The 23,296-nt window shown below is 32.6% G+C and overlaps 1 protein-coding gene and 1 pseudogene across 3 annotated transcripts; one reads left to right on the top strand and one right to left on the bottom strand.

The window, feature by feature from the left end:
* Positions 1-2,610: 2,610 nt before the first annotated feature.
* LOC111303799 (transcription factor TGA9-like) lies at positions 2,611-10,282 on the top strand. Of its 2 annotated transcripts, none has more exons than XM_089742672.1 (13): positions 2,611-3,136; positions 3,259-3,413; positions 3,553-3,644; positions 3,995-4,074; positions 4,329-4,565; positions 5,476-5,514; positions 5,617-5,676; positions 5,784-5,861; positions 6,008-6,059; positions 6,999-7,270; positions 7,615-7,836; positions 9,422-9,564; positions 10,003-10,282. In XM_089742672.1, exons 2-13 carry the CDS (start codon positions 3,298-3,300, stop codon positions 10,088-10,090), a joined length of 1,479 nt encoding a protein of 492 aa, XP_089598798.1. In that variant the 5' UTR covers positions 2,611-3,136; positions 3,259-3,297; the 3' UTR covers positions 10,091-10,282. The 2 variants fall into 2 exon arrangements, with proteins under 2 accessions (XP_089598798.1, XP_022755980.1); XM_022900245.2 differs by having other exon boundaries at positions 2,612-3,136; positions 6,011-6,059.
* A 2,565-nt stretch (positions 10,283-12,847) lies between these two features.
* On the bottom strand, positions 12,848-22,835 carry LOC111302681 (uncharacterized; annotated as a pseudogene). Its single transcript, XR_016327023.1, has 15 exons — positions 22,528-22,835; positions 21,325-21,644; positions 20,256-20,498; positions 19,320-19,487; positions 18,415-19,152; positions 18,241-18,335; positions 17,722-17,784; positions 17,086-17,174; positions 16,926-16,991; positions 16,152-16,751; positions 15,872-15,943; positions 15,545-15,615; positions 15,404-15,461; positions 14,034-14,302; positions 12,848-13,710 (listed from the first exon to the last, which is right to left on the bottom strand). The product of XR_016327023.1 is annotated as an uncharacterized LOC111302681 (transcript).
* Positions 22,836-23,296: the final 461 nt, after the last annotated feature.

The raw sequence follows: 23,296 nt of genomic DNA, 5'->3' as shown, positions 1-23,296 counted from the left end.
AAAAAAATGAAACAAGACAAAGGGAAGATAGTGTAAGTTTGAACTTTAGTTGTAAAGTTATATTCAAAATAATTTGGGAATTCAAAGAACTGTGAGGGGAATATTCAATTTGAATTGATAACATAATATACTTTAATTAGTCACATTAATTTAATATTTAATATTTAATAGTAATAGAGTTGTTAGGCTATGCTAAATGATAAGATAATAATCACTAGAAGATTTTGAAGTAATAACAACTACATTAGGTGGTGCTAGTTATGATTCATTAGTTATACAGATAATGAAGTTTACTCATAATATTTTTACCTTACCAAAGATCTAACCTCAGTAATTAAAAAATCATTTTTTTTCAACATGGAAACAAGAATTTAAAAAGGATTTAATTAAATTTATTATAGATTTAAAATTCAAATCTCAATATTTGCAAGTCCTTTTATTTCATATTACGGGATTTTTTATATCAATTTTTTTTGGACTGGGATCCAATGCTAATCATTAATTAAAAGGAAAGCAATTCACTTTCAATTTATTTTACTATAATACTATAAGTAGCCAATCACAATAAAAAAAGTTATGTAAAAGTCCATCATTTAAAAGTTCGGATTTTACATAAATTTTTTTTTATGAATTATAAACTATATTGAATTATAATTGATTAATTGTATTACAATAATTGTATTAAATATTCTCTTAGTTAATTATTATTCCGCTGTGATGAAAGGACATAATCATGGTCCATTGGAGGCTTCTCTCCATGGCATCCCAACTAAAACTGAAAATCTCACTTGTTGGGGACAGCCAATGGTGATAATAACTGATATATATACCCTGTCAAGCAACTGCAGTAATGATTCAAATCAAGAATCTGATGCAAGTTGGGGTGTAGTTTAAAGCCATTATTATAACTTATGCAAAGCAATTAAGCAATACAATACAATTCAATTCCATCCTTAAATGACAAGCAATGACTTAATCTATATGTAGCTAAACAAAATGTTCTAAAGGTATAATGAATACTAAGATTTGATCTGGACCAATCATCACCGTTTTCAACAGACATGGAAGCAAGAAAAAGCTATAAAAAAAAAAAAAGTTACAGCTTTGTTTTGAATGAATGCTAGATCCATGGGAATCTATGAATCTAAAAGTCTGTTCAAAATCTTCCATATGAAGAACATGTTGTAAAGTTTAATGGGAACAAAAGTATGGACTTAAAATACATGATAACCTAATCCATGAATTGTTTATTTCTCTATTTGATCCATACCCCCCTTTTTTTTAGACCAATCATTGGTATCATGAAGGGAATATAATTGGTAGAAGGCATATTTCCTATAAAAGTAGTAGATGAGCAAAACATAAAATATTTGTCTTCCTACCTCTTTCATGAAAAAATTATGGGTCCATGTCCATCACCTAAAAAACTCTCCTTCTCTCTATCTTACCCTTTATATAATTGTATGTCCTCAATAATGCTGGTCATGGATAATCTAAAACCCTTTATAACAATACTTTTAAATAGATCTGACAAATACAATAAAAATAAATATGAAAATGATATTATTTAAAAATATATAAATTCATTAAAAAATATATATTTTATGTTTAATTATAAATACGAATTATAAAACATAATTTTTATATTTTATACTTATTAAATATGAAATTAACATACACGTATGTACGAATTGTCATATTTATTTTTAAAACACAAATTTATTTAAACTTGTAGCTTTCTTCAACTTTTCATTTTGGGTTAGACAGTCTGCAATTTAAGGGAAGCTTTCAGGAATGGGACAAGCTTTGATTTGTCTGTCCAGAGACAAAGTTTGGGTCACTGACGACAAAGAAACCTCACCTAATATGGGAATTAAGCCCTTAATCAGGAACTTATGTGACATCCAGTCTGCAAATGACCCTGTAGCCTGCGGCCCCCCAAAGAAAAAAATTTCTATTAAGGGAAAGGAATCTGAATGTAGCATGGGTTTAGGTGATGACAGGGAATGGATGTTGACCCATCAACAAAGGGGGTAAATACCAAACAAATCCATCTCAAGATCAAGGATTAGATGAACAAGTGGGTTTTGCTTGTTGATGAGTATTCTAATGTTTTGGTTGGAATGGTATGAGCATAACATTAAACAAATAAATATCTATTTTTTATGCAGAAGGTCGTAATCTGAATATTAAAAATATATATATAAATTTTAATTTTTAAATTTTAAAAATAATTATATGAATAGATTGGACAAAGTCTTATTCCAAAAATCAATATTACAAAAATATTATAATATAAAAATTAAAACACTCTCTCTGAAAGGGCCATTAGTTGTCAAAAGTAAACTCATACACTCCACCCTTTGAGAATTATTGTATATGTAAAGATTAAGAAACCAAACTTTTTTTTTTTAATAATCTTTCTCTTTTTAATACACTTCTCTTTTTGTTATGAAAGAAAACCTTGTGTCATCTAATATTCAATGTTGAATTCATTTTTATCCATTTATTTTATTTGTCTTCCCTTCTTTGAAGAGTACTTTGCAGCCCTGAAACAGGTCCACAAAAAGGACCAATGAGAAAGAACAGGCGGTTACAAAGAGAGAGAGAGCGAGTGGAGTAGGAGTCAGTCGTGGGTTCCTCACTTTTTTTTTTTGGTTTGAATTTTTAGTTTTTACTTAACTTAAAACCCCACAAAAAGACATAACCCAAAGAGAGGGTCTCGCCCTGAGGGACAGGTTTGCAAGGACAAGATTTTTGTGTAACATGAGAAAAGAGTTTCAAAATCTGAAACAAATATTTACACTCTAGAAGAGAAGGTGTTGTAATAAAGCAAAAAGCTCCAAAAATATAGCAGACTAATGAATCAGGTTGGTTTCTTCACATAGAAGTAGAGGTAGAAAAGCAGAAGAAAGAGACACCCATGAAGGATCAAAAGTTGCAAAGAAAGAAGAGATATGTCTGAGAAAAAGACTGGACCCTCTTTGTTTCTATTTAGACTCACTTTGACAAGATAGCTTTGATCTTTTGTCTCTCTGCACTCTCCTTTCTGTGTTTCTCGCATCCCTCAGCTGGGTTTTGCTCCCAAGCAAAAAAAAAAAAACCTTTGGCTATTAATAATCATAACCAAACTGAGGTAAACAAACAAAATAGAAACTCTGGGATATGGTTTTTCCATTTCCTGTTTTCCCTGAAGTAGTTTTCTTTCTTCTTAAGCCAAGGTTTTTCATTTTTCTGCAACATTTTTTTTATTTTCAGTGTTTCTGGTTGGAGAATGGTCTAAAGAACAAGTCTTGCATGGCGAACCATCGAGTTGGAGAGACAGGTTTAACTGACTCAGGACCTTCAAGTCACCACCACCACCATATTCCTTATGCAGTTCTTCATGGAATGAATGTTCCCGCAAGTTTCATGTATGTTTTTAATAGTTCCTTGTCAGTAAAGCCATCATCTTTGAATTCTATTCTGAAAGAATTCTTTCTTTATTTCTTTCAAAATTGATACTATTTAATTCGATTTTTGTTTTCTGCTCATTCATTTTCTGTCTGCCAGCCATCAAGAAGGATCTGCCTTTGATTTTGGAGAGCTAGAAGAAGCAATTGTGCTGCAAGGAGTTAAAATTAGAAATGACGAAGCTCAAGCACGTATGTTCCTTTCCTCTCCTATCATTCACTTATTTTCTGACGTTTGCCAACCTTAACCAACTCTCCTACAGCACAAAGAGAGAAAAAAGAGAGGTTTGAACACGTCTTGAGGGGAAAAGTAGGGGGGTTACCATTTCCAATACAGTAATGATATTGAGGCAAGACACTTGAATGGTGTGAGGCTACATACATAGAAATCTGACTGCTTAGCATGATTTAATTTACCGACTCCATAACTGTACAAAAGTGAAAAAGGCATGCAGATTATTAGGTTGCTTCTACATGTTGAAAAATCTTGGTAATCTTATTTTGAGTGATCCTCTGAGTTTTTGCTTTGTGATTTTCTGCAGCTCTATTCACTACAGGCAGACCTGCAGCTACTTTGGAGATGTTCCCTTCCTGGCCAATGAGATTTCAGCAAATCGAAATAGTTGTTTCTTAACTTTTTTTTCATTGTTTGACCATGTCTTTCGATACATGAGTAGTACTAGATTTTTTAGATAAAATCGTGCTTGACAGTAGACCAGTTTTATAAGAGAAGACATTTCCTATATTCAAAGAGTTGACAACTTATGGTTTTAGAGTACTTCTTTAATGATGTTTAAATGGGTTCCTTGAGGTGATTCTTGATTATTCTTGGGATTATTCTCTTAATTCCTTCCTGGGAACTTTTGCTCAATCCAGGGAAGTTCAAAGTCAGGAGGGGAAAGCACAGACTCAGGATCAGCGGTGAATACTCTCTCAAGCAAAACTGAGAACCAGCTAGAACCAGAATCTCCTGTTAGTAAAAAGGCATCTTCTTCAGATCATCAGGCCTTTGACCAGAAGCCTATGCAGCAACAACTATTAGAGATGGCAAGTGATATCTCAAGAACAGGAACATCACAGAATCAATCAGCTGCCAAACCACCCCAAGAAAAGGTCCTTACCTACAGTTACATGCTTAATAATTCATCTCCCCACCCCAGTTTTTCTCTCTTACTCTCTTTCGTTTCATATCCCAACAACTCAGGAAAAAGTTGGTATCATTTTTGTTATTATTACTGTTTTGATCCTTCTCCCCTCCCCTATTTTTGTTCTTTCTCTCTCTGGGCATATCTTTATTAGCAAAAGCACAGATCCCAACAACCATATAGAATCAAAGAAACAGAGTTTTTCTGATTCCTGAACGATTTTCTGATGAATGTCTGAAATGAAGAGAGAGAGAAAGAGCTGTACACTTTGGAAAGTAAAGCGAGAATCTGTACAATATGAGTTACTTGCACTCTATTTTCACTATAAAACTATGACCCCACTTTATACAATCCCTATAACTCACAGATAAACTTGTTTTTATCATCTAAAAATCGTTTTGGAATTGGGAAAAAGCCCAAAAATCTACACCCATAACCACAAGAAAAACCTAAACAATGGCCGATTTTGATGAGTTTTTGCCACCCTTATCATGTTCATAATCACCTGTTACAAGAACAACAGTCGCATCACCATCAGCAATCAGCAACTCTTCCCAGAAATTTTGTGAGATCTATCCAATCATTATATTCTGTTCTTTCAAAAATTCTAGAGCAGTTATAAGCATCTTCATATATACTTATATTCCACCTTTATCTATTTCTAGTTTCCCAGCTTACCAAATAGCCAAAATGCTCTCATTTTCCTGACCAACTTCTTGACTGTGCTTGATAAGAATCTTTTAAATCACCAACTACAGCTTTGCTTTTTTTTTTTTTTATTCATTTCTTCATCTATTTATTATCAAATATTAAATGGATATTATATCCCCTCGTTATTATACATCTGTTAATACATACACTTTTTTATATCGTTGCAGAGAAGGGGTTCAACTTCTGAGAAACAGCTTGATGCTAAGGTACCAAAAAAAAAAAACCCGAACTTTTTGTTTCTTGGGTTTTTACTAAATCAAAAAAGACAAATATTTTTTGAGTTAAATCTGCTTAAAATTGTTTTTCAGACACTGAGACGTTTAGCTCAAAACCGAGAAGCAGCAAGGAAAAGCCGACTTAGAAAAAAGGTAACATGAAAACATTACATGCAAAAACATTTGCCTGTAGTTTCTTACTTACATGTCTGAAACTTGGAAACTGATGGGTTTTTTTTTTGTTTTTTTTGTCTAAACAGGCTTATGTTCAACAACTAGAATCAAGTAGAATAAAGCTAACTCAACTTGAGCAAGATCTTCAGAGAGCACGATCTGAGGTTTCCTTTTGTTTCTTCCTCTCTTTCCCTTTGGAGAAAATAAAGTTTATCAGCTAGTAAAATATTTCCTTTTTACTATTTTTTCCCAAACCCTTTGGTGGGGATTTGATTTTTTTTATGTGCTTAGACTTTGGGGTTTTGTGTAGCAGGGACTTTTCTTGGGAGGTTGTGCTGGTGCTGTTGGAAATATCAGCTCCGGTAAGTTTCTAAGAAAAAGCTAGAATTAATGTTGCACTAGTAAATGACTAAAAAGAACTCTAATTATCTGAGTATTTTCCAACAAATGAGAGACTCTAAAATGGGGAATGTATTTTCTATGATGGGTAGTTTTGGAACAACAATGGCAGTAATGTATAGCACTATTTTTTTTATTTTTTAATTCGAAGGAGGCAGCAATTTAAGATTAGAGGAAAAGATTGAATGTGATGGACTTTGAATTTAAATTTATTATTTATTATATTTTTAAAATGATTATATGAATCAATCATTTAAGTTTAGTGTTTTTGTAGCATTATTTTAATTCAAAATAAAATAAAACTTTGACATATTCAGACTTAATTTCAATTTAAAAGTTGATTATTAATTTAAAGGAAATTCAAGACTTGGGTAGAGCAACCCTTTTGTTAATATTCCTTCTTAATCAAGTTGCTAGTTTAACAGCTGCCTTGGTTTTTCAATTTTATGATTGCTAGTTGAACCTTGACCCACAGTTTTTTCCCATTTACTGAAACTTTTTTTTTGTCAATTTTGTAGGATTTTTTTTTTTTTTTACATTGACCAAACACTGTGCAAACTCTTCCCCAAAATTTAAATTTTCAACAGTTTCTCCTTTTTCTCTCATTTTTCCTAAGAAGTTTACCTTATAAAATGACATATTATAAAGTTTGTTTGGCCTTTTGCTAACATTGGAGTTAACACATATAGTAAATCCATGAATTATTGATCCATTGGCATGACCTTTTCCACTTTCAGCAAAACAAGACATGCCTCTTTTAAAAATGCAAATCGAATCAGTAGTGTATCAAATGGTCCACTAAATTAAAAATAATCATACAATATAGCAATTGGGATCATGCATCAGTTCATTACCAATTGTTATTATTATCATTATTGTTGTTGTTGGTTGTCTTCATCTAGGGGCTGCAACTTTTGACATGGAATATGCAAGATGGTTAGAAGATGATCAGAGGCATATGTTAGAGCTTAGAACTGGATTACAAGCACAACTTTCGGACAGCGATCTTCGAACAATTGTAGACAGTTACATTTCACATTATGATGAAATTTTCAGGCTGAAGGGAATGGCTGCAAAATCTGATATTTTTCACCTTATAACCGGGATGTGGACCACTCCGGCGGAGCGCTGCTTCCTTTGGATGGGAGGTTTTAGGCCCTCTGAGCTCATCAAGGTTTTAAGCCCTAAACTCAGGATGTGTCCTTTCCTTACGAGTTTTACTTGGCAACTTAACGATATTTTCCACATAAACTTTCCTTATCACCTAACTAGTATGGGTAGTTTCTATTAGCTCTTGAACTTCAGGAAAAAGTTTCATCTTCAAGAATTTAGCGATATAGTCTGTTAGTAGAGCATTAAATTTTTAATTTTAATGGTCAGGATTCAATTTCTGATTGCAAGGACCAAAAAGAACTTTTTAATATAAAAGGGACGAAAAATGACTATATTTAGTGGCAGTTATTTCATCCTTTTAAACTAGTTTTGATTTTTTTTTCCTTCACTTTTATCATTGGTCAGATGTTAATATCACAATTAGAGCCGTTAACGGAACAGCAAGTGATTGGGATTTACAGACTCCAGCATTCTTCACAACAGGCAGAAGAAGCACTCACCCAAGGCCATGAACAGCTCCAGCAGTCTCTGATTGACACCATCGCTGGCGGTCCAGTCTTTGATGGAATGCAACAAATGGCTGTTGCCTTAGGCAAGCTTGCCAATCTCGAAGGCTTCGTTCGCCAGGTAATTAATTTATTATGAGAACTAAAAATTTTTTTTATTACTAGTACAAGAACAACGAAATAACCATTTTGACAGTCAGGTTTCATTGTCATTCCAAGTGTGTGAAAAGGGAAATAGAGCACTTTCTTTCCAAGCTAAGCGTTTACTGATCAATTGGTACTTGAAAATGATATATATATATATATACACACACACACACGTGTGTGTGTGTTGAATTTTTTTTTTTTTACAAAAAGAGCTGTAGTTTGAAAATTAAGGAAGGAAATTAGAAATTATATTATAAGTGTTGAAATTTAAATATTAAATCTATTAGATGCTATCTTTTAAAAGTAATTACATAAACCACAACTAACTTAGCCTTAGGTTCAATATATGTTGAATTGTTGATGTTAGCAAACGTAAACTCTATTAATTTCGTAAGGGCTAAGGCTGAAATGATATATTAGTTCAATTCTCGATTCCTAATTTCATTTATTCCGAAGTAGATTGCTTGGATTATAAGCATTCAAAAGTTTAGAATTATACATTGACCTATGCTTTTGTCAAAATTGTTTAACAATTAAATTTTACACGAAACGCATCTCATCATTTGATCACAAAAATGGATCCCACTAACTGAATAATAGAATTTGCTCATACCATTTTTTGGTAGATACATATTTCATGCAGCATAAAGGTGAAAAATAAGAAATGTTTAGCCACTGATTATCATGTAGTTCAAATGTTCCTTTCTAGTCCATTTCATTTTATTCTTTAGATATGTTTTTCTTGTTTTGCGCCGCAATTTTATGCTACACCTGAAAGGTAAAGGGTCTAATTGCTTAAACTTTCTATTCATCTTGATTTAACATTTCAATTTGACCTTTTGCTACATTAAAATATATGTATAAAATAGAAATTATATGTATAATAAATCTAGTCATTCAGATATGCCACTGGCATGCTGCTTATCAATCCCACAATCTGATCATCTTTGTTTTCTCTTTGGAATACATATATATCTGGCTTTGAAAATCTTGATTATCACGGAATATTTCGTCTTTGACCATTAATGTTATAGGGACGTCATCATCACATCTTAGTCAACTTAGAAATATAATTTTATGTATTTTTATACTGCCTTGTTTCTATTTTGTTTATCAACAATCATTTTGTAGGGGAATTTAGATTGCTTTATTGTAAAAAGTCCATTGCACTGTTGAATGGTATGGCTTTGATGGGGTATTTTCATCTATAAAGATTTCTATCAAAAGGTGGCTTGATAGTGATATTTGTTGAAATAAAAACCCTAGCTTGAACAACCAATGGAAAATTGTGATAAAAAGAGACTCCTTTTCTTTATAATGAATTATTGAAATTTTGAAATGGACCCAATCCTAAGACAAGACAACTTACATGAGTTTCAACTTTCAAACCTTTTGAAATGTTTTAATTATCAGCCATGTAAATCCATTGCATTAGGAACTCATTTCAGTTTCTATATGGTGGTTGTGTTTTTCTTGGGTAGTTAACCTTATTCGCAACCCCTTTCCTTTCCTATTTATATCATTTGATGAATTAAATTAACTTATTTTTTCTAATGTAGGCTGACAATTTAAGGCAACAAACCCTTCACCAACTGCCTCGAATATTGACTACTAGACAGGCAGCACGGTGTTTCTTGATGATCGGAGAGTATTATGCACGGTTACGAGCACTTAGTTCTGTTTGGATATCTCGTCCCCGAGAGTAAGATCTTTTAAAACCACTTTTGTTACCATTTAAATATATATGTTTATATTTGATACAGTGTTAGTTTATAAATTCTATATACTGTCAATAAATAAGATGATGTCATTTTATTAATTAGTAAATTTAAAAAAAAAATTAAATTTTTGTATATTTATTTTAAAGGTTAACATTTATTCATTAATAAGTAGCAATATATGATTTATTGATAGCATATAAAATTTATATGTTAATAGTGCATCAAATATAAACTTTAAATATATATTGAAATCTATGGAAGTTAATATAAAAGTTAGAAACCCTAATGGAAAAAAGTCCATGATCTAGGACATTTTTATAGACTTGAAATATATATGTACGTATATTTTTCTTTATTGTAATTTATGTCTACTCAAGTTTAAATATCTGATATTACCTAAAATTTTTTTATGATCTTAGGACCTTGATCAGTGATGATCACTCATGCCAAACAACAACAGACTTGCAAATGGTGCAACCATCACAGAATCATTTCTCAAACTTTTGATCAAAAAAAAAAAATTCCCACTAGCCAGCCATGAATCAGCAATCAAAATTCTGTATATTCACAATGATGCAGCCATGCAAATTGGATTTCATCAAGCTACTTAATATTTTAGAGGAGATAGGACTTTCTTTTTTAATCTTGTTTATTTGTTAAGTTTATCCTTTGTAAATGAAAACTCAATTTTAATGTGCATGAGGGAGCTAGTTTTTTCCTTTCTTGAAAGATAGATCATCAGGAACAATGAAAGTTGGAACTTTGAGATATATATAAATATATATGTATATATTTATATGTATATTGAGAGTCAGTTGTCTCCTGGACTCTAGTGGCTCTTGAATGATGTAGAATGCTATAGGGTTGAGAGAAAAAAACTGAAAACATTGTCTTCTTGCAATAACTTAACATTATTATTAATTAAAAATAAAATAAAAATGGTGGAAAAAAGAGAGTGAAATGTGGGTTATTTCACTTCATTTAAAGAGGGTGTTTGTGAAGGAGAGAAGGGTAGAAACGACAACGAGGCGAGAAAATATAGATTGAAGAGATTGTCGTTTTCTCGAATAAAATTTGCTGTGGTGAAAGACAAAAGAGAGAGAGAGAGAGAGAGAGAGAGAGAGAGAGAGAGAGAGAAGTTGATTTTGTATATCTCCAATATAAATATATATATAGACCTTTAATAGAAGTGGTTGAGAGAAAAAGACAGAAAACATGGTGAAAGAGAGAGACTGGGAGAGATTAGTTTCCTTAGCTTAAAAGAATATAGCAACTTGAATGAATGCATGGTGGACAAAAACATTGGCTGTATCCATTTCACTTATAATTTTTATTATAATTTTATGATTTATTTAATTATAAAAAAAATTTATGTATAAATTTATTATTTATAAATATAAATTATATATAAAATTTTAATAAATCTTACATAATTATAAAATATGTTTATTTAATCATAATACAATAATTATATATGATCTGTTTCTATCTACCTCTCTTTACAATGAATTATGCTCGATTTTCATGACATTATTAAAGCATCAGAATCTAGTGCGAGTTAATTTCTTTAGCCAAAAGGAATAAATTTTTAAAAAAAGAATGACTTCACAGTTATAAATTATATATATATATATATAAATGGACATACCAGTGGAGTTTATTAGATGAAAATAAATAAATCTCTCCCAGCATGCTTAATTAACCTAATGAAATTCGATTTCAAGGGATTGGAGCCGATATATTTAAACAGCAGTTTATCGGTGTAAATAGGAGCTGTCAATTGCACTGTTTTTCATTGAAAGGAATTTCACTGATCCTTTGACAATCGAATAAAAAAAAATAGAGATCCCTATTGAAGAATCAATGCAAAACGACCAAATCCATTGGAACAGGACAAAGGGTTTTATTTATTTATATTTATTTTTTCTTTAAGTTTTAGAAATGGATAAAGAAAAAATAGCATGCATCGTGCATGCATGTGACTGAATGTTTGCCATGTGATTAAAGAGTGTTTGGTTTTTACTATTTTTTGTCAATGAAAATATTTTAAATCCAAATCATGTCGGATGATAAAAATTAATTAATGTTATTTGTACTAGGGAATTATACAAATTTTTATTTTTTATTTTTTTGCATGTTGCCAACTTTTAATCCATGATATAATCTTCAAGATACGAATCATGCATGACTAAAAAAAATATGATAAAGTAAGTCATCTAATTTTAAATGTTGGATTTTTAAATAAAAAATTGTATAACTTTATTTTATTTTTCACTTTACATCAAAATTTCCTTCTGGTGTACTCTCAACTTTTAGGTCATCCATTATAAATAGTAATTATATAAAATTAAAATAAGTAATGAGGGGTGATTGTCAGCATGCTTTTGAATTAGTGCATAATCCCAATTAGATTATTATATATAGGTGCATAAATTGATGACCTTATCTTCCTTTTCTTTAATGCATGTCTTTTTAAGATTAGGTTTCAATATTTCTTGAATCAAACCCTAAATGCTATTTTCATTGTTACTCTTTGGCATAAATGGTGGACGTATAAAAAATGTCTCATTTTAATTCAGTTTTAATTTAATTGATTCATTCAATTATTTTTTAAAAATGTTATTTAACAAATTTAAAATTCAAATCTTAATTATGAAATCTTTTCTTCTATTCTCAAACTAAAAAATGTTTCATCCTTTATAATTAAATTAAGACATTAATTAAAAATTTTCTCTACTACTTAAAAAATAGTGATAATTTTCACTACCATATCTAACAGTGAATCAACTAAATCTATAACAAACATTTATTCAAATCATTTTTTATCTTTTTAATTAATTTTATTAATTTTATTTTCATTTTAAAATTAGTAAATTTCGATCATAAATTTAATTAAAAATACATTATTCATCATTGAATAAAGTAGTAGAAACTTTCACTAATCTTTAAATGATGGAGATAATTTTTTTCTAATTAATTCTACTTTGTAATTAATAGAGACATAATTTAGCATGAATATATGTCTCTAATTATGCTATCATCATTAGTTTCTGATAATACATATTAAAGTCTTGGTAATATAGTTCTTTAAATTAAATAAAAGAATTTAACAATATTGATGACAGTAAGTGGTTTATATAAATAACATTTTCTTTTCTTTTTTTATGATGGCAATGTCATGAATGATAATGGAAATCCTAGTCTTTGCCCTAAAGACAAAATATTGAACAATATTTGAAGTTCAATTTTTAATAACTCCAAATATAAAAATAACAATAAAAGTGAAATAATTTATATTAGAAAATTTAATTGGACCAAATAAATAAAATTCTTCAATTACATATGATATATACAGAAAAATGAATCATAATTACACTTCTCTGATCAGATTGCATCAGATAGTAACCTTACAACTATCTAATGCCAGGAAGGCAAGAAATCAAAATGCAAATTTCAAATCCGAGAGGTCATCCATAGGGATTTCTAAACCTATTGAATGTAAGCAATCCTCGTCAAAATTTATCCACGAACTCAGATCATGGGGACCGCCAAGGTTGTTGGAAACACCCAATTCTTCCATTGTATCTAACTCATTTAGTTGCAAATTTGCGAAATCGATGGGTTCATCAACTTCTTTAGCTGAATTTTGATGAATCTCACCAGGAGATGATGAACATGCTTCTCCTTCAGTCCTCGTGCCAGGATTAGTCGAAGGCTGACTAGATCGGTGAGTAGGTAAGAAAGAATATGTAAGGTTGCCATCGAATACATTTCCTGAAGTTGATAAACGATTAATCTTTTGCTTGGGCTTTGCTTTCCTTTTCCAGTCACACTTGGAACCCTCCAATGATATGTCCGACCAGCCCCAGATATGGAACTAGTATTTCTTAAATTATCTATGCTTTGATCCCTATCTGTTTCATTTCTCTTTCCCCTTACTCCAGCTGTGCCATCAAGTGTTGATGTTACCCCAGATGAAGCACTACCAACAACATCATCAATCAGTACTTCCCTCTTCCTTCCTTTGTTCAACATAGATCCGTACTTGGAAACAGCATGCTCAGATGAGTGAACAGCTGGAAGAGCGTCTGAAGAATCATACCTCTCGAAAGCACTAGAAACAGCACCTGAGGCAGAAGTGAAATGAACATGAATAAGCTTCTCAAAAATTAAATGAGACATGCACCTGAACATTTGGCTAGTGCACGTATTCCCCTGCTCAAAGAGCAGGGTTGGATCCCTCTTCGCCCCTTCCCACATTAATAAATAAATAAATAAGACATGATAAAACATTTTTTTATATCATTTTACTTTCTAAATTTTCCTACCCATGAAGAAAATAATGCGCTCAATGCCTAAATAAAATCCAAAATGTATAACCTCATATGGTATTATTATAGGGACATAATGCCATCACAAGAAGAGAATGTAGAAATTAAGATTCCATTACCTGAGCCCCTGGCTTCTGCTTGATGGTTGGGGGTTTCATTACAAGTATTACTAGCAGTTCCGGAGCCAATACAATCAACAGATTTTGCTTCATTGCTGCATGGAGGTACAGAAAACATTACATCTTGCAATGCGGGTTTACTAAAGCAACTAAATGCCTGTCTGTTCAAATTTTCTACATCTGTCAAGAGTTTGCTTGACAAAAGCCAATGCAACTTGTTTTGAAACCTTACGAACTGCACTTTTTGATGAATTATTCCCACGACATACCTGCATAAATTGTTGGTAGAGTCGATGAATTATACTAAATTAAACATCTTAATCCAAATTACTTCAAAGATAAAACAATAAACCATTCAACACAATAGTACTAGATGTTATGATCACTCATCTAAATCAACAATAAAGTAACAGTCAAAGGGCCTCCATCTGTAAAATTCACCAATAAATCGCCAACACCAGACTAATAATGCATTCACTATACCAAGGAAAATTCGATGTAAGCCATGCACTTGCATAATTGCAAATACACTGAAGAAAGTGTCTCAATTTTTACTATCCAAAGCCATAATATTTCCATTATCATGAAAACAGTAGTAAATTAAAAAATAAAAGAAAGCAACCATTCTGCGGGAGTGGGTCAAAGGTCAATCAGTTCAGCTAGTTTAGCTGCACCTGCCAATTCATTTGATTTGCTAAATACCAACATCAGCACCATGTTATATTCATAATTACATTATATAAAATTTTTAAAACATACTTAAAGGAAATAAGAATATTATAAGCAATACTAAAGACTGGGTAAACCAGTAAACCACTTTCTCCCAGTTTTGTTGTTTTTACCCACTCAGCATTAAAGAGTCAACCAGCCCTACAGGCCCTAGCTCCAGTTCTATTTAGCTAGTCGAGTATTGTCTTTAGAACACTAGCATTATAGTAATCAATATTAAGACTCTTCACATTATGCAAAATACTGTGATTACAAATTACTGTGATTGCAAAAAATATAAATAAAATAAAAAAACTGCAGCGTTTTCGCTATAAGGCTAAATTAGCAAGCTAAATACACAGCAATGTTAAGTAGAAGTTTGATAGTTTTTGCCTAAAAGCACATGGCTTATATGATGTCCATAAAATTACTAGTTTCCAGGCTACTAATATAAAAAAAAATGGCCATAATGTTACCAACATGTTAACAATTATCTCATGCAACCAATCTGCACTCCCTTAATTATCAAAGAGAAACTTGTGAAATCTAAGTCTGGATCAAAAAAGTAATTTTGCATGCAACAATAAAAGGAAAAGAATTAAACCTCAATGGCTCTAAGTTAATAATTAGAAACACAATTGCAACAGGAATCTGAGAATTACCAAACGTTTTTTGTAAGCCATCTGGATTAATTGGTCCATTGCAACATGCTCAACATTCCTGCAAATGAAACCACACTATTCTAGTTGAAGCACCACTCATAAGATTATTAACAACACTAGAAGATCAACTGTTTATCCCACCTTCTATCTACATTGCTCCGGTTCTGAATGGCTTTAGCAATTTTCCTCAACTTTTTCTTCTTTTTCTGAATCTATAAATGAATAAAGCAAAGTGTTCAAATACACAGAAAAATTCAATTTAAAAGCCAAAGCCAGCTAAAAAATTTTCAATAATGTTTTTTAATAATAAAACAAAGAAATTTCTTTTTAGCAAAAAAAACAAAGAGGAAAAATAGTTTGGGGAGAAAATCAAAGAAAGCAAATAGCAACATGGCTAATGTGAAAATATGCTCAAATAATCCAAATTGCAGAGATTTGTAAAAAGAGATAACAGTTATAAACAGAAACCTGTTGATATAGACATTCATTAAGTTCAATGACATTTTGATTTATTGCTTCCTCTCCCTCTGCCAAATCATGCTGCAGGCAAAAAAAAAAAAGGAAAAGGAAAATTAATCATATAAGATAGCAGAACAAAGACATTTGACATCTAACATACAGAAGTAAAAAAAAATCACATAAAATATCTTCTAAAGGACAGAAGGAAAAGATAGCACCCCTGGACAGAAACTCATATGAGAAGTTTTTTACAAGTACTAAATCAATCATAGTATGAAAGAAGACTCACCAAAGTCTCTGGCTACAGACCAATACTATGTAACTCCAGCAAAAGCATGTCCTCCATACACATAAACTGATTTGACAGTCAGAAGAAAAAATGCCAGAAACATTTATTTCCTCAGGTTGGAGCTGACCCAGGTCAGCTGAACATATTTCACTCACAGGCCCCATATCCGAATGTGAAAAATCATCATCTCCCAACCACCGTTCACTACTATGCAATGAATTAGACATGCTGGAGTTCATAAATGTGTTAGATGCAACACTCACATCACAAGAGTCTGTCTAACAGAGAATTCTTCTGACACTGAAAATCTGCATTTGACTTAACTTCAGATTCAATCCTCTCCCTATCTTTAAATTCAACATCCATCTGGTTACATGAACCACAATGGGAATCATCACTTGCATACTGAAGAGACACATTCTTCACTTCTATGTGGTGGTAAATTTCGTCACTTTCATCTTCTTCAATCGAAGCAGAAAGAACTCTTTGATATAAAGGAGTAACCTTGTCAAACTTTTTTATATCAAATCTGCCACTTGCAGCATTAGTTTTGGACATTTCTTCAACAGAATTAGGAGCATCTCTCTGCACCACAACACCCTGAGGAAATGGAAGAAGTTTATATCAATAGTTGCTAACAAAGTTTGACTTAATTTCCAGTTATCCTTCCTTCTGTTCTTATATCTGTTAGATTAACATACTTGTACTTGCAGTTTATAGCCAATCAAAAGAGATTTGGTTTTAGGGAGAGATACATAAGATGATGGAGTTTACCAAAACATTATATCCATCTCCAAACATTTAAGACAAACTCTCATCAAGCTCTTCCACCAAACTTAGCTGATTCAACATCAAAATAGAAGATCAGGAAATTGTGATTAACAACATCCCCAAGTGTCAATGAATCATAAATCTGTTAGTGGCCATATAGTACCTGTTGCCTAAGGTAAGATGCGTCCTCCGAGCCAACAGAACTTAAAATAAATCCCATTTTCTTCCAAAAGGGACCAGAACAAGCAAGACCTAGAGGAACAAGTAACAAATAAGAATATATACCCCAATAAAAGCTCAATTCACAAAAAATTGTTTGAATAATTTCTTTTCTTTTTTTTTTTAGGGGGGGGGGGGACGATATCTAGTAATGGCAACGGGTCGGGGTGGGGCAAGTTGCTTGCTCTGTACCCGACCTGACTTTAAATATACAAAACCCGAACCCGACACGCCCCGACAATTTTTTTTTTATTTTTTATACCCAAACCCAACCCAACATTGTATAAAACCGTACCTGACCCAACTCAACCCGAAATTAATAAAATATTATTTTTTAATATAAATATAAAATTAAATAAATAATTAAAAAAATAATTTATATATATCAGGTCGGAAAGGGTCGAGTTTGCTTAAAACCTAACCCTGAAATTTTCTTTATATAACCCAACCCAACCCGATACCCGATTTCCAAAAAAAAAAAAAACCAACCCTAAGAAGTCGGGTCGGGTCGGGTCAGAACCCATCAGATTCAGGTCAGATTGCCTTCTCTAGCAATATTGCAGGAGATAGAGATGCATACTGCTAGCATTACGTGCAGAAGCAGCAGCTACAAATAGTTCAGCATGATGATCATCAGATTCACCTAAACATGGCATCCCAAATACATCGTCAATAAGAATATAAACCAGGACTTTCAGGAATTTTTCAGCCACATTTCAGAGAATTTGGCAGTTCACAAAAATATTACAGGCATATAAATGTAGAATTGTAGATGCATGTAATTCTACAATCCATTCTAAATTTTGAAAATTAAACAAACAAAAATAAAGCTCTCCATTGCAAGAAATATAAAATCCATACAAGCACACACATATAACTTGTTGATAGCTAAACTAGCACTAAGTAAAATATTTGTCAAAATGAAAATGTCTGCTAGTAGAGATGAGGAATTAGAGTCATATCATTGATTGTTAACTGCCATGCAAAATGATTAGAATGTTAAAGATCTCATAAAGCAATCGTAGTGAGACAATAGACTCGATACTCTTTTAATTTGCAACATATATGCAGCCAAAAGTCTCATCGACCTAGTAAATACCTGTGAAATCTGAAGAAACATTATTTAGCATCCACCCTACACAGGTTGAGGCCTTGTGATCTTTGAGCTTCCTAAAAGGTGGATGACCTGTTTTACTGAACCAAAGAAATATGATTCGTTCATCAAATTGTTCAAGACAAATAAACAACTTAATACCAAGAGCCAGTTAAGAACCTTCTATTTTTATCAGAAGCAGATCTCACACTTGGAATTGGCTTGGTTGTTGTAAGATTTTCCAACTTCTCCCTCATAGGATGAACACCTGGTTTTGTCAAGGGTGGTGCACTGTTTCCATTCCTTCCTTGTCTTCGGACTCTGTCTCCAACTTCATTCGTAGACATTTTATTCTTCCTTGTGGGCAATAAGAAAGCCCCAGTTTTCTGAGATGCAGGCAGAGTAACCTCACTACCATCAATTCCTTTCTCTTTTGATTTGTTATCCCCAGCCCCTGATTCTTCACTCTAAGATAACCCAAATGATGAAGAAACATTCTCAGGTTCCCTCTTAATTTTTGGAGTAGCATTATCTACACTGCTGCCAAGCAGTAATCCACCAGTTCCAATAGATGCCCTAGCACCAAAATCAGGTGTTGCAAAGCCTTGAGATGAAATCTGAGCTTCAGCATTAGAGACTGGGGACATCAAATTTGCTCTCCTGTCTCTGACTGCCCCACTGGGCCATAGCATGTGAAGATGAACCTGCAGACATTGGACGTTTTTGATAGCTCCCAACACCTAACACTTGGATCTTATTTAGATTAGGCTGTTCCCAACCCCGCAAAGCTCCAGATGACAGTGAACTTTAGAAGATGAGTCTAACACCATGATGGACCCAGTTCATGGTGCCCTAGAAACTTTTCTTTTTAGCATTGTACTTGAGCCACTTTCTTGATTGTCATCCTGGAGACTTGCCCTGACGAACAGAGCCGTTAAAAAATAATGTCAAGGAGAAGAAAACAGTATATGAATATCATAGATAGTAGAAACTAAATATAAAAATTGATGGATGTTAATTATGTTAGGTTCTGTGCACAGATTTTCACTACAGACTGCTATAACTAAAATGGGGAAGCCACATACTTGTTATTTGTTTTTACTACAAACCTCTGCTCCAACATAGCTGCACAATCTCGTGGAATAGAGATATTCTCCAATTCAGTCCTAAGCACTGTACTGGCATCTGAACCAGCAGCTTCAAAAGAACCATCTGACCTGTTAATTCCACTAACTCCAGGGGAAGATTTTGATCTGTATGCATAAAAGATCAAATAAGAGCATTTTTTTGAACACTCATACAGAATCAATTTGAAAAGCGGCTGCTTGATGAAAATAATCAATTCCAGCAACAAGGCTTTATGATACAGGCAGAAGAAATCTTCATTTTTGTTTGAAAAGAGTAATATCTTATCAAGCAATCAAGAACATCCTACCAGCAAACAAGCAGTTACAATCTGTATTTCTCATATAATTAAAAGCAGGTAAAATAGAAACATCAAATTAAATATGATTGACAATCCAAAACAACAATGCAAGCATGAAGATCTGTCAATCCACATTATAATGCCAGCTCTTAAGCCTGGACATTTGCATGATTGATGATTACCATACTACATACTACAGCAAGTTTATCCAAGAACCAGCATAATTTTTCTATAGACAGGACAAATTTATGAAGTTCCCTACATTTTGATTTTTGAATAATGACAGTAACCATCAGATCTATCAGCAATAAATAGTAAAACAGAATGTTTATTCCACAATTGCTATAACACTGCCAGTTTAATAAATAACAATAAAAACACAAACACAGATAATCACAAAAAGCAGTGTTTTCCTCATCAGAAATATGCGGGATTACATAAGAGATCTAGCCCAAGCCTAAGCCAAAATCTTCTTGCACAGTTCGAGTCAAAAGTACCATATCCACCATCCAGCCATACTAGATAGCATTCTTTAAAAACCAAAAAAAACAAAAACAAAAAACCCTAGGAAGCAAGTTCAATCATAGACAAGCACCTGAAACCCTGTGTATCACATGACCGCAACTTTGATTCAGAACTCAGCTTCAGTTGCATAGCTCATTTTATATCCAGATCACCGGTGGTTACTCTATTCCCTACAGCTGCAACAGACCTTTTCCTTTTCATCTTTGTCTCCCATCCTTCACCTGGCAATCTGCGGATCTTTTCCTCAACTCGAGCAGAACCCCCATTAACAGCTGAAAGCACATCACTATCCTTTTCTATTATCCCCTGCTGCCTTGCATTCACAGCAATACTGTTATCAGCCTGGTATCATGAAAAAAAGGAAGAGAAAACAAGGAAATAAAATTAGTGAAGCATAAGCTAAAATTAAAAGAAGAAGGAAGAGTCTACTCAAGTTATGTTAAGTTTCTGGCCCATTTTGCCTATAAAATAGCACATTCAATTATAGTTACAACCAAAAGAAAATGACTGAAAACCAACAGAAAACTTTGTTCAATGCTGAGCAAAGATAAACAGATTTTTCTTTGGGAATTGCATGGAACTACACAAAATATCTTCAATAATGCATGTCAAGACCAAATAGGTTGAAGCATAGATCATATTCCAGCATTCATAGTGAAATACAAACCCGTAAATCTATAACTGAGTAACAGGCATCATAAATGATAATAAAATATGCATGCTGTGCATGCGCAGAAAGAAAAACTGTGAAAGGCAGCATTTGAATTGTATGGCAAGCTTTATACCGTCTATCTAAGACAATAGACTACATAATCAAGTGGCAAGGAAATGTTTGAAGATGGGACATGTACATTGCATGCAGAGATAATATGTTGCATATGCACCTTGTTATATAAGCATTGCATGCATTGTAACTAATCATGTACCATGTTGACTGTTATTTGCCCATTTGCTTTCCAGTGACAGTACCAATCATCACCAGAGTAACTTTAAAGGTTCCCTTGTCACCACAATTACAATGGAAAATCACTAAACTAACTCATGAAGGATACCATGTTCCACAAAATATAAACCATTCCAAAATTTAGCATTATTTGCAGCGGATGGCTGCAATAACAAAGAAAAAAAATAGACTATACCTGGCCTTTCTGGAGGCGTCTTGAACACTTTCCTTAAAGTTCTTAAGCTCCTCTGTTGCCACTGGAGCAGACGGTTTGGGGGGTGAAACTCCAAAAGAATGATCCTTCGATGTACTACTTCGAAGAGGAACACCCAGAACCCGGCTTAATTCTCCAGACCATGTATATTTCTGATTGCCTAATGTAATCGGCTCCAAACGCAAACAGTGAGGCAAGAGTGGCATATCTGACGATAATCTTGCATTCCCTCGACTTAAATTATTCCCCAAACTTAACAATTTTTTGCTCTCTGTCAATCTCCTGACTTTGAACTTTCAAATCTGCCCACATAAACCCAAGACCATTAACTCATTTCTCTTCCCACTAATAAACTATCCGCTTACATACTGTTCAGTTATTGGTTTCTGCTTTAGATTTTGAAGGCTTAAAAATTAAAAGTACATGTTTATTGTAGAAAAAATTGCACAACCACTTTTATACAGAACAATTATGTTAAATGTAGAACTGCATTTTACTACTTTTTTCATTCTTAAATCAAATATAATTTTGCTTTTAGTTTTCACTATTTGCTTTTGCTTTTGCTTTTGAATGAGCAAATGAAACAACAAAACATAGCCCTAGCAAAATGCATCAACTATCCTTTTATACATATGATATAATTGAACTTAACCACATATGTAAAAACAAATTTAAAACCTGAAATTTCTCTCATTAATGTTAAACCTTAACTTTTTTTTTCTTTTGCTATTTTTTCAAAGAATAAAGCAGTAACTTTGTTTATTTTAAGTCACAAATCATAATCCCCAATTAAGTTCAATTAAATCTATTAAAAAAAATCCAAAACCTACCATAAAAACCCTCTAAAAATCCATGTAAAACAAAGCGACTTATAATAATAAAAATAATAAGGAATCACAAAAAAGAAAAAAAGCACCTGAAAGCTCAATAAATTATCTTTGAACCAAAATTTAAAAAAAAAAAAAAACGATTATTCAAAACAATTCACATACACTTTTCTTCCTTCAATTTGTCTACCTCTTCAACCAAGCAAGGAAATACTTAAACAAATAAAAAGAAAAAAAATTTTGAAAATTTCAAAGCTAAGAAGATAAATGAAAACCCTAACATAAGAAAGAAAGTTTGACATTGAAATGAAATTAAGGAAAAAGAAAATGAAATCACAGAGTTTAAGGATTCAATTACCTAAGAATCAACCAAGTAAAGCGCAGATCAAAATCAGCATTTTTTTTTTTTGAGAGAAGAAAAAACTAAAAAGGAAAAAAAAAAGAAAAGCGGGAGGGAGAGTAGGGGTGTAAATGATACATTAGTACTCGCAAGCTACTCGGGTTCGATTCGAAAAAAACTCGAATTCGGTTCGATTATTGTCGAGTCGAGCTCGAGCTCGAGTAGCTCGACTTACCGATCGAGCCGAATTCGAGTATTCTTATATCTGACTCGAGTAGCTCGCGAGCCTAATCGAGCTTTTATATTTAAATATATTTTTATTTTTTTAATTAATAAAATATTTCGAATCTGAGTTCGAGTTCGAGTTCGAGTTCGAGCATGAATAATCGAACTCTTGTCGAGTATATGAATCGAGCTTATTTTTACATATTAATCGAGCTTAATCGAGCGAGCTCGAGTAGCTCGAATTCGATCACGAATCGAACTCGAACTTGAAAAATAAAACTCGATCGAACTCGAACCGAATATCGAACTCGAAATTGTGAATCGAGCTCGAGCTCGAACTTCTCACTACTCGACTCGGCTCGTTTACCGGGGAGAGTAATGTCATGTACATATCTTAAAAATAAAAATTGTTTGAAGCGTACACTTACAACGGCGCCTTTTTTTTTTTTGTCCTTTTTCATTGCTTTAACGTTGCTTTGCCTCGTTCACGTGCTGACGTCTTCGTACGTAAGTGGATAAGAGCAAATTACACTTTGACCTTCACAATTTTTTAAGAATCCCA

The sequence above is a fragment of the Durio zibethinus genome, chromosome 13, assembly GCF_047325235.1.
Source record: "Durio zibethinus cultivar Kanyao isolate XHJ-2024 chromosome 13, ASM4732523v1, whole genome shotgun sequence".
Taxonomy (NCBI): Eukaryota; Viridiplantae; Streptophyta; class Magnoliopsida; order Malvales; family Malvaceae; genus Durio; species Durio zibethinus.
This window is presented reverse-complemented; position numbering and strand designations above follow the sequence as displayed.